Source organism: Podarcis filfolensis, assembly GCF_964270895.1.
Source record: "Podarcis filfolensis genome assembly, chromosome: 6".
In the NCBI taxonomy this organism is placed as follows: domain Eukaryota; kingdom Metazoa; phylum Chordata; class Lepidosauria; order Squamata; family Lacertidae; genus Podarcis; species Podarcis filfolensis.
In genome coordinates this window covers 57082259-57094998 of record NC_139609.1, presented here as the reverse complement: position 1 = coordinate 57094998, position 12740 = coordinate 57082259, and the positions used below count along the sequence as shown (strand labels likewise).

General features: G+C 42.1%; 1 protein-coding gene across 1 annotated transcript; it reads right to left on the bottom strand.

Annotated features, from left to right (window-relative positions):
* Positions 1 to 3414: 3414 nt before the first annotated feature.
* Positions 3415 to 12129, bottom strand: LOC310765273 (acidic mammalian chitinase-like; the record flags this gene model as incomplete). Its single annotated transcript, XM_083620052.1, is given in 12 exon segments — positions 3415 to 3750; positions 4723 to 4858; positions 5669 to 5785; positions 6632 to 6654; positions 6657 to 6816; positions 6906 to 7026; positions 8136 to 8260; positions 8385 to 8550; positions 9331 to 9387; positions 10306 to 10507; positions 11305 to 11334; positions 12105 to 12129. Coding segments are annotated over 12 exon segments (1428 nt in total). The 3' UTR covers positions 3415 to 3484.
* Positions 12130 to 12740: the final 611 nt, after the last annotated feature.

Here is a 12740-nt window from a genome sequence, read left to right as displayed (position 1 = left end):
CATTCTTAAGGAAATTAGCCCTGAGAGCTCACTGGAAGGACAGATCGTGAAGCTGAGGCTCCAATACTTTGGCCACCTCATGAGAAGAGAAGACTCCCTAGAAAAGACCCTGATGTTGGGAAAGATGGAGGGCACAAGGAGAAGGGGACGACAGAGGACGAGATGGTTGGACAGTGTTCTCAAAGCTACAAACATGAGTCTGACCAAACTGCGGGAGACAGTGGAAGACAGAAGTGCCTGGCGTGCTCTGGTCCATGGGGTCATGAAGAGTCGGACACGACTAAATGACTAAACAACAACAAAGGTAAGGTAAAGTTTTGAGAGTGTTCTTTTTGAGCTCCTCCTGAGTTTCAACCTTCCCCTGGAGAAATTCTCCAAACTGGCACAAATACACACACATACCTCCAAATTTCACCATCCATGAATTTTGGGTGCAACTGTGAATCCAGTGTTACCACTGAGTAATATTATTTTAAAAGCACTAAAACCTTGGCCCCTATTCCCTACAGTCCTCCTTCCTCAGCACATAGCCAGTCCCCCTCTCACAGCACATAGATTCCCTCTAAAATGGATATGCTTAAACCTTCAGTGAACACCCCAAACAGGTAGTATTTCATGGCAGTGATTCTGACTTCAGCACAAGTCTTGCTAAAAGAAAAGGAGTGCAACCGCCTAAAGCCCTTGGTTAGTGGCTGGAACCATTGCCTTCAGTCTTGCCTCTACAGCCAAAGGGCAACTATTGTAGCAGACTTCTTTCAGGATAGGAAGGCAGAGCAAGCTTCCGGAAGCTTAAGGTCCTTTAGATAATTGTTAAGTCAGGTCAATCTTCTGCATCCTGAGAGGTAGAGGATGCAATCCCTCAGGCATCCTTGTTCCTCTGGCTAATGACTTTGGCTAGATTGTCTTTCCTTTTCCCACACCACCCACAGGGCAACAGACAAATTGTGATGCCCTTGACCTTGTAATGATCTTATCACTTGTTCATTGTTCCATCCAAATATCCTGTATGCTGCCCAACATACAGTTTCCCACCTTGAAAGTTTGCCTCAGAAGCAGAAAAACAAATACACTGTTAATTCTCCTGCCTGTGGCAAAATGAGCTCAATTGTAACCCAAATATTAGCTCTTAATATTACCTTGTTAGCAGTAATCATTTGAAATAATTGTAGGCGATTGAACAGCTTTTATTGGAGTATTATGTCTGAGTAAACTACTAAGTTCATATCAGACAAAGGGTCTTTCATGGGATCTGTGAGGGATCCTATGAAGGATTCATGGAGGAAAGGTCTATCAATAGCTACTAGCCATGATGAAGGCCATACTCTGCCTTTCCCCCTTGCTCCCCACTCACCCCCTTTAGTTGGCTCTGGGAGACTCAGAAGAACACAGAGAATAAGGGGAGGGAGCAGAGGGGAGAACGATTCACCAGAAAAGCTGAAATGCTTGCCCTGACAGAACACTGATTAATGCAATGTTGATTTCCATTATACAGCAGCTGGATAATTGAAATATTACTGTTTTTCATCACTGAAATTTTAAAATCTAATTGACACAACAACAATTTCCACAAAAATCTTTCCATTGGAAAGTAAATCTGCTCTTCATGGCCAGAACAAATGATAACTAAGATCAGGGCCAGCCCACCCATGAGGCAGACTGAAGCAGCCGCCTCAGGCAGTGGAAATGAAAGAGGCAGTGCCCCTGTGGGCAAATCAGTCCCTCCCCACCACCTCCACCACCAGTGAAGAAACATTGCCAGCAGCAGCACCAGTTTCCAGCAAGATCTCATGAGATCTTCTCCACTGTCGGGGGCACTGGTTGGAGTACTACCTCTACAGCTTCCCAGGTAAGGGTTGTGAGATGGTTCAGCAGCATGGCAGCATGTTCATGGTGAAATAGGACACGCTCCCCCTGGCTTAGATGTATTAAAATCACTCTTGCTTTTCCATTTGTTTATGCCATCTCAAATGGGAAAGATTTGTGTTAATGGATCAGTGTCAAGAATCCTACTCTTTATATAGATGGATTCGAGGCTGTGGGTGGCTACAGGCTGCCCCCAAGGTATTCCAGCCACAAGTATGATGGCAGCCAGCTCATTCACAGATCAGGTTCCATGTGGATTTCCATTGCAATAACTAAGCTAAAAGTCATCCTGTCATGGGAAACGGGCCTTGTATGTGTCCCAAAGTTCAAGCCTCAAGACTGCAATGATATTTCTCATAAGATGCCTGGAGGCCAGAGCAACTTCCTATCTTCATTTAGTTTGACTTACTGTAAACCACCATGTGCCTTCTTGTATTCAGTCTTGGATTCTTGAGTTCTGGAAAGTGATATGCACCCAGTATTTACTGCTTGCGTGAGTTGTGAAACACCAAAGAGAAAACAGCTTCCCCATAGATCCTATGCAAAACCCTGCTGATGGAGGACAACTTATGGAAGCAGAGTATAATTAAGCCGAGTTGCTCAGTGGGAGACCACATGAGCTGATGCAGAAGATCTCAGTAGCAGCTAGTATACCAGAGTACATTGAATTGGAGCATACTTTGTAGACAACAGATCTTTTTCTGCCAAAGTTCTGAGATGGATAGTGAAGCCATTTCTCCCTATTCAACCAGCTGAACTAGGCACTAGCAGACACTCTATGGTGACTGAAATTAGGGGTTGCTGGAAAAGTTTAAAACAGGGATGCAGAAAAGGGAGGTATGGGGAAGTCGTGGAAACAAGGTTCAAGAAAGAGAGGTTAAGAAATTATATGTGTTTACATGTTTATTTGTTTATGTGTCGTCAATTGTTAGTTGTATTGTGTTTTAATATATGTTGTAAAATCAATAAAAATCTATTATAAAAAAAAGCAGACACTCTATGGTGGGTGATGTGGGTGGGAAGACACACTGAAACTCAATCTTAAATAGATAGAGAAAGGCATGTCAGAATAAGGCCTGCATCTGAACTATGCTGGAGATCGCAAATTTGAGTAAGGAGAGCTAGAAAGGTGTCTGCCTGCAAGCAGCAAAGAGACAATTAATGTTCTCATATTGTGGTTGTCTTACATAAACTGTTGCTGGTTTAACTTTGACTTTTCACAATCCCAGGCCTCTCTACTTGAAAAAAGCATCAGCTAGCGTGTGATGGGGAAAACCTCTCCCTGAGACTCTGAAGAGCTACAGCCAATACTGGGCTATGTGGACAAGAAAACGGAGCTAAAATTAGTCAATTTCCTATGGTTCTAGTTGTTATGCTAAGGTTTGCTCTATCAAAATAGGATGCAAGTCACTACTTTAAAGCAGCAAATTGTTTCTAAAGAAAATCAGTGGCTCGCATCCTGTTTTGATGCACAGTGTTAATAATGGTTCTTATTATTGTGTACTGGCTTGGAAATGATTGTGTACTGGAACGCCATGGCTGTTTCACAATTTTATTTAGGAGAAGAGGAGACTTCCACAGTAAGCCTGATCTTTGTTGTTTGTTCGGGGTAGTGTTCATATTATGGGTAGTCACAGCACTTGCAGCTGTCATTGAAGACCAGGCCAGCTGCACAATTAAACTGAAAAGTCTGGTTTCCCACACAAATGTAGAATTTTGACTTGTCTTTGGGGTCTGCATGGATGCCATCAACTTTCCCAACACAAAAAGTTTCATCTCCTGAATCCCCTGGCGTCGTGATGACAGGATCAACTGTGGGCGTAACTGAAGGATCAACCGTAGGTGTACTTGGAGGATCAACCAGAGGGCAGTTTGGCACAATGGGATCTGAAACAAAATTGAACTGCTAGTGTTAACAGTTGTGATATTCTCATTTATACACACAGAGACACCTTTCTCTTTTCCCTGTTCTCCTCATCTCCCTTATTCCTACTGCATGTGCATGGTGGATGCAACTGAGGGAGAAGACTACAGAGTCTTTCAGTTCCCTACCAAAGTCCATTCCCCAAGTCAAGGAAATGATAGCTCTCTCTCAGATATCAGAGATAGCAGATATCTCCAGCTGGTCAAACTGTAGGCTAAGAACCAGTAATGGGCCTCAGCACCACAGCCCATTTCTTGGATGTACCATAGGTTTTTGGTTGGACCAACAGCAACCATCCCCAATATGTGCAGTGCAGACGTGTGTGTGCGCGCGCAGGAGCTGGTTAGAGAACAAGGCTTTAACATGCTAAGATGGAAGCAGGGGGAAGGAAGAGAATAGAATAAAGGAAATGGGCAGAGTGGCTAGCCAAGTCTGAGGGAAGGAAAAGAGAAAATGGGAAGGAGGGAGGCAAAAGGGACAGATCGGCTGCGGGAGAAGAAAAGAAGGAACCATTTCTGAAGAGGAATTAGATATCAACAGAATATGATGTCGGTAATTGCCAACTGATTATGCCAAACTCTGGCTCCATCCTCCACCATTTGTGACTAGCTCTGCCTCAGCACCATTATTTTGTGAATGCACGTTTACAATACATGTGGGCATGGTTCCCAGCCTTCTTGAGTGAGCTAGAAATTTTGAGAACCCCTGGTGTAGGTGAAAGAGAAGGCTTCTCAAGCACCAAACCAGCCAAGTAATAATATAGAGGAACTTCTGCTCCAACACAGTCGCCTAGGTTGTCATTATTGTAACTATTGGGAAAGGCCATCAAGAGGGACACCAACAATTCAGGCTTGCTCAGAATATGTTATGCACTTTTCATTCCCATCTCAATACTAGAGAAGATGAAAAAGTTGCACTCCATCACACTCTCTTACCATTTGTTTCAAGCAATCGTTTCAGCTCAGTTATTAAAGGATTTATTCCCTGATTACATTCAGTACCACGGAAGTCATCCAAGTCTATGGCCCAAACCATGGCACCTCCAAACTTATGCTCTTTCAGATATTTGACCTACAATTTTAAGAAATGTAAAAATTGACTATATATTCTGATTTGCCATCAAATGTAAACAGATGCAATGGAATCACCCAAAAAAGGTAGACAGAAATAGATGATATAACAGTTAGTATATCATTACCCTCCATAGAATTAATTCATTAAAAAGAACTGTCTTTGACCCACCCATTAGACCTTCCAGGGTTTAGGGGCTTCTAAATTTAGAAAAGATAAGATTAAGGGTGAGGATAGAGAAATCGTTCTGTATCAACTGTACATGTGTTCATTCAAGTTTATTCCATCCCATTTCCGCATTAATCTGTGATATATCTGCATACAACAAGTCCGTATGAACATTTGTATCTAAATATGTATTTTATCACAAAATATGGATTTAAAAACTTAAACTCATTTCTATCTTAAAATATCTTTTTTTTTCATGCATCCAAATATGTTATTTGAGCCAAGAAGTTTATCACAACATTTGGAGAAGTGTGGAATCTGAGGGATAATTATGTTCTGGTCTGGCTATTAGTTCAGGCAGTACAAATTGGTTTGGTTCATTTAAAGCATGGACCAGACAAAAATCTCCTCCAACTATCATACAATGGTACAAATGTTGAACTTACTGCTCTCCCTGCAGCTAATTTAGCAACAGGGAGACATGTTAAACATTTATAAAATTGTATGACAAGGAAAAAGAGGGCAAAGTTCAATCATTCTCCCTTCAGTAACAAGTGTAATCATGTATGTCTCAACAGCAGAAATAAATATTTTAGAGGTAGAATTAGTAAATAAAGTTTTAAAACAAACAAAAAGACTTACTTTGTGTCTATAACTACAAATGTCATCATATGTAACCCATACATTCCCCTTGTAGGCATATGGGACTTTTTGATCCTCCAGCCATCGTATTTCAGCATCCTTTAGGAAAGCGCACACCTATCAAAAACAGGAAATTAATGAGATTATCCAAGACTTGCCTTGAAACAAATAAGCTATTGCTATTTTGCTTTGAGTCAAAGGCCATCTAGTCTAAGCTCCTGCTGATACAGGAAATCCAATACTTTAGCATCCCTGATAGGTAGCTATCCACAGAACTGAACAATGCTTGGCTGAAAATTAGGCAGCTTGATTTAGACTCACTGAGGACTTGACATCAGTGGCGTAGCGTGGGTTGTCAGCACCCGGGGCAAGGGAAGTAACCCATGGATTTTAGCACTCGAGTCTCTTCCGTGCCTCCCCCCAGATGTTGCACCCGGTGTGGCCGGCCCCCCTGCACCCCCCACGCTATGCCACTGCTTGACATGTACAGTCATACCTTGGATCTCAAACGCCTTGGCTCCTGGACAAATTGGCTCCCAAACAATCGAAACCTGGAAGTGAGTGTTCCAGTTTTCGAACGTTATTTTGGAAGCTGAACATCCGATGGGGCTTCCACGGCTTCTGATTGGCTGCAGGAGCTTCCTGCAGCTAATCAGAAGCCACACTTTGGTTTCCGAACATTTTGGAAGTCGATCAGACTTCTGGAACAGTTTCCGTTCAACTTCCAAGGTACAACTGTAATGCAGAAACGATGGTGGACAAGTAAGTTTGTCTTTCAACTCTTCTGGTATCTCAAGAAAGGACGAAGGAGGTTTGTGGACCTTTTCCCCCCAATGCAAATATGAACTGCATCACAGTAACAGCAACAGTAAATATTCTCAGTAACAGCAACAAACCTCAACCTTTTATATGTGTAATTATAAAATTCATTATTACAAAGCATCATGTTCTCAGGTTTCATACCTCAAAGTAAGCCCAATATCCAGCTCCTCTGTATACGGCCCTGGGGGACCAGCACCAGAGACTGAAGCACAGAGACCTGTGCTGCCACTATTACTGAGCGTGAAAGAACGCCCATAGGTGGGGAATCCCATGAGGAGTTTCTCAGCCGGGGCCCCTTGGTCCCTCCAATACTCCATCGCATACGCCTGCCAAAACACAAAGAGGTGCATCTTTTACAATATATTTTAATCTTACTAGATAGATAAGAAAGGGGCTTCAAGGGATCTTTACTCACGCAGTTGAAATAGTCGACGTCACACCAGTCAGAACCTGAGTACAGGGGGCTGTTGCATCCAGTGGTGCTATCCCAGTCACCGTGGAAGTCATACGTCATCACGCTGATGAAATCCATGAGTCTGACGCAAATCAGTAATCATCCGTTAGGAAGCAGTTGAATTCAACCACTGTGTCATTGCGGTTTGCTCTTGTGGGGAAATGAGCTAAAATGCCACCAGTCAAATGGAGCATCATTTTGCACTTACTGAATCTGACTCCCATATACATAGACTTCCCCTTGCCCTTGTAAGATATGGAAAATATGCAGTTCAGTCCTATGGATCAGAAGTCCAACCTGGCTGACAGAAGGTTCTCTGATTCAATGGGAGAGGTGTGTGTCACTTGACTGGAAGGGGTTTGTGAATTCCCTCTTTCCCCTCACACAGCCTACTATGTTGTTCCAAAAGATCTACCAACCCATTTGAACAGATTTGAGGGAAGTGCAGAGAGAAGAGGAAATCAGGGAAAACTGTCTTCCTCATTTCCATCAACAGAAACTTGTGGTAGGCCCAAGAGCCTTCCATCAGCGGAGGGTCACAACTGGATACAGCTTATGGCTATGAGTGAGGGGGGAGCACAAACCATCCTACTGCCATTTTTAATTACTTTTGTCTACTATTGTTTTTGTTAAGAAAGAAAAGCAATTGCCAAAACACGTTTTTGCAGTGTTACATGGTTACAATATAGACTACATTCTGAATAAAAAGTGTCCATTACTCTTCTAAATCAGATAAAAATATATTCTTCCTTTAGCCATTAAAACATCCATCTCAGCAATCTCTCAGACTTTGAGGAGCCACTGCAATCCTAACAGCAACAGCCCAACACCCATCCACACCTAATGAATCTCCCAGGATCTTTTACAAGGGATATTAAAACCCTGATCTTAAAAACACTGGTTTGGAAATCCCATTCATTTCAAGAGAATTGTCAGTTTTGGTAAATTTGAGGAACCAATGTGCAGTTCCTCAAATCCGATCCTAGTAATGTGTGTTTTTACAAAGAGTGCATTAATTGTGCCTTTTGTTTTACTGATACTCATAATAAATATGTTGTATTTAAGAAAGATGGCCATTATGATTTCAACCTTTTCCTGTATTTATAAAAGGAGAGGGTGTACTTTCTGCATACAATAACTGTGCAAGCTCACATTGAATTAGACCCAGGGTATCTTGAGAATTCTACTTACTGCCCTAGCTTAGCAATTTCATATCCAGCATCAATCGTCTCCACACCAGCAGACACTGCCGCTGTGATCAGTAGACTAGACGCCCCACTTCTTGCAGCTTCCTGTGTAAAGGCATCCCGCATTTCCTATGATACAAGAATGGTGAGCAATGCTTATTCAACAGGATAAATGAATTTATTAATGTCTTGAGTAAAGCAGGTAAAATTGTCAAGAATATTTGCAACTGGTGTATTCAGGTGACATTCCTACCTGAACCAGGGTGGTAAAGCGTTGCTTGTCCTCAGAAGGGCTTCCTCTAGAGCCTGGGTATTCAAAGTCTAGATCAATTCCATCAAAACCATATTTACGGAGGTATGCAATCACTGAATTTATGAAGGTCTTGCGGTTCGCAGCTGTAGAAACCATGATGGTGAACCTGTGGAGAAGTCCACTCTTAAATATGATTTCTTTATTTCTGCTAGTGCAGACAAAAACAAACTTTAGAGCACAACACAGCAGAGTTAAGCACTCTTCATTAATTCTTTGTTCAGGAATATCTGGGACTTAGAAGTGCTTCATATGAGCTGGAGCATGTGCTGAACATAACCATGCTCAACCACAACCTTTCAATATTTTCCAAAACCCATTTTTGCCATCATCACTGTACTCATTATCACGCCTTATTACATTAATGCTTCATTTCTCTGTTGAATACAAATTATAAATCTTGACAAAGAGCATTTCTGATCTTTGAAGTAATATCACACTTCAGTGCAATGCAAATCAGCTTGGCTCTACTCAATGCAGATAAGCAGGAGACAGGATCTGCAAAGTTTTACCTTGTGTGCATAAACAATGGTTTGTTTATTAGATGCTGACAAAAGCCTTTGGCCATGTACAGAGGGCATCTCCACAACAGTACACCAATTAAGAATATAGGCATTGTGACAAGAATTGGTGTTGAGCAATTAACACCTTTCAGCAACAAGGCTCAAAATCATTCCTTTGGGCATGATTACTGGAAAACTGCAGAGTATTATTTTTTTAAAACCTACGATAAGTAGGGTTACATATTTCATCAGAATTCAATGAACCTTTGGCACATAGCAGAACAAGGCGTAATGTCCCATGAAGTGGAATCAGGCTATGTATGGTGTTATCAGAAACCTTCTCACCATCAGTGGTGCCAGCATAAAATGAATAGGAAAAGACTCACAATTCGGTGCCAAAGTTCCATCCTCCAATTGAGAGCAGTGTCACCAGTTCCGAATTCCTGTGAGAAAAGGCAGACACAGTACAAACAGCACAATTATTTTGCTGGTTTTAAACACCCCTCCCTCAACACTATTTTCTTTAATGATAAAGAAAAATGACAGTGTTTGCACTGCACCTTTGAACTATAAAATCTGGCTGTGCGGCCACACTGACACTGGTAGCCACTTGCTCACATCACCCTTTGCCATACATACAATGAAATTATGCAGCATGCGCAATGCAGCACTGATGACCCAATATCTGAAACCAGATGGAATCCATGAGATCTCACCCTTGTTTGACATATTATGTCACTCCCATGAATGCAGGCACAACAGCAGATTCCACTTCTACTAAAATGAGTTGCATGCAACATGTGAACAACAGAATTATAGAGTGAAGTAGTGGAAGAAATCCAAAATTTACTCTGCCACTACCTTCAGAGACAAGAATCAACAGCAACCAAATTCTTCTGTGCCACAGATGCAGGCACAAGAAGGAGATGTGCGTCTGCAGTGGTGCTGTGCTGATAGTTTATTCTGCATTTATAGCTGTTGCAGAGTATGGGTAATATCCAACTAAGTCATTACAGTGTGACATCAGTGGACTTTATTTATGCCCATTGATTTAAATGAGTGGCTTCCAACAAGGTAGTTCTATTAGCGTATGAATTTCTGGCTGCACTTTAGAACTCCCTCTCCTTCACCCATGCATGCCTCAAATGTGTTCTGTAGGTTCCCCCAACTCTCCAGAACTGATATGGGGAGGGAGCAAGGGGCATGTGGGGAAAAGAGAGGGAGGAGCAGCCAGAGGCCTAGCACTCTTGAAACTACTTCATTGGATATCACTCAACTGGTCTTCTCTATCATTGTTTATCACCCTGTATTTATAAGCAGGATTCAGATAAGCTACCTTAACACAACTTCATAATTCTGACCTCTCTTTCAATGCTTGGATCCGAGGGAAGAATTCTTCATCATTCCATTCATAAGGTGCTATCTCGTTGTTTTTCATAGTAACAAAAGCATAACACAAGTGGGTGCAAAGCTGTGGGTCAACATTTTCCGGGAAATACGTCATAGGGCTTGGCCTATACTGAGACCAGTTGGTGAAGTAGCACACGAGTTTATAAGCTGTGCCTGGATGGAGGAAAGAAAACCACAGTTAATTAGGCAGAAGAAACCTCTGCTTGTGGCTTATTCATGTCACACATTCAATGACTGATTCAAGTCACACAGGGTTTGTTCTTACATGCATTTTCTTCAGCAATAATATGACTAAACTAAGGATTTTTAGATTTTACATATCATCTGAGCTGGACTTCTGTACAGGGGTACCTCGGGTTAAGAACGTAATTCGTTCCAGAGGTCTGTTCTTAACCTGAAACTGTTCTTAACCTGAGGTACCACTTTAGCTAATGGGGCCTCCCGCTGCTGCTGCGCCTCTGCCATGCGGTTTCTGTTCTCATCCTGAAGCAAAGTTCTTAACCCAAGGTACTATTTCTGGGTTAGCAGAGTCTGTAACCTGAAGCGTCTGTAACCTGAAGCATCTGTAACCCAAGGTACCACTGTATTTTATACTGAGGTATTTCCCTCTCCCTCATCTTCCAGTCCCTCTCCCTGTGACAACAAAATGTCATTGCAACCTTGAGCTCAGTTATCCCCATAAGTGCCATGTACTCCCTTGTCCCTCTTATTGTACCAGGAACAGTCTGTACATTCTTGCCTGCTCCTAGTAAATCATTGTCCCTACTGTGCCCCTATTTCTGTATTTCAGAGAAATTGGGGGAAGGGGGCATCTTGTAAATGTTTCATTAGTGTGACTTTATTTATCAGTGTTCAGTTCCTTCCATTAGTGGGAATCAGGTCATGATGCATCTTCACATATATAATGCAGCCACATAGACACAAACAAATAAAATGAATAAGCTGCTTACCCAGCTGCAGGTGCAGCAAAATGGCCAGGCCTGCAAAAGAAAATGACAGAATAAGAATAATAGGAAAAGAGAAAGTGAGAAACACCATGAGCAGGGTTCCATTCCATTGTTAATGTTTTCCCAGTGTCCATAAAGCTACCCAGAGGCCAAAAGTGTGTTATGTCTAAGAATACAAACCTATCCCATGGCCAACAGTAGGAGGACTTGAAGCTGTGCTACATTCCCAGCTCTGGTACTTACACTGGCCAGGCAACCTTCACTGAATCAGCTGCCAAGCTCCTTCTTGTGTCCCGCCTCCCCATGCCCCAATGCTAAGGGAGATGGCAGAGAAACAGTTTGGCCTTTTGAATTTGGAGACTGTGTGTTTGATGAAGTGGAAAGATCCCTGGAGTGCAATTGTTGTCTCTGAGGGGTTGGTGCAAGATGAGCAGCTTTCCTGTCGGCTCCACTATGAGCTGCTTCTATATTTGTGAACGAATTAAATGCTATCAAAACACTGATGCTTTCTCATACAAAGAAACCTAAACTCAGAGATGCCTCTGGAATTCCCACCTTTGGGAAAGTGGGTTGCCAGTAATAAGACTTCCTGATCTCATATGGGGCCATCAAATGACCCTGACCACAAAGAAATTGGTCACCCACTGAATCTGCCCTTAAGCAAATGTTTTAGCAAAGTTTGTGTATTAACACAAAACTTAATAGGGAAAGATGTCATAATGCAAAGCTTTCCAGGGATGTTTTTTTTAAAAAAAATCTGGTTTCAACAGTTGGCAGGTCTCGAGAATGCAAGAGTGACTTACCAACCCACAGCAGAAATTTCCCCATCTTTCCTCCTGACTTCGAATGGAAGTCCAGATCAGGAGATGAGCAAGGCTTTATATGGAGGCTGAAATATCAGCTATCGCTGTGGAACCCACACACCTGTGGTGCACCCACCAGATTGCATACTACCCAGACAAATAGAACAATCAATAAAATCTCATGTATTCAAGGGCAACAGCAACTTGAGCATCTGACTATCACTTCAAAAGTCTCTACCCTGGCAAAGACCTAAAGAGAACCCATGTGATATAATGGTCAGACTAGGGGAACTGCTCTTGGAACAATCACTACCAGGGATGGGAGGGGTGTGTCCATTTTGGTTCTCTCAGATTCTCATTTTTCCAATCTTCAATTCAGTTCTCTACATTTCTGCAGCAATTTTTTATTTTATTTTTGTCCTGGTGAAAATTCTTCGGCATTTTAGTGTGAATTTTTCCTAATAAACACATTTTTGGATGAAGTTTATTGTTGCTTGCAAGTTCTCCTAATATAATGCATGCTTGTGTGTTATTTTCACTAAGATACAGTTGTACCTTGGAAGTCGAACAGAATCTATTCCAGAAGTCCCTTCGACTTCCAAAACATTCAAAAACCAAATCACTGCTTCTGATTGG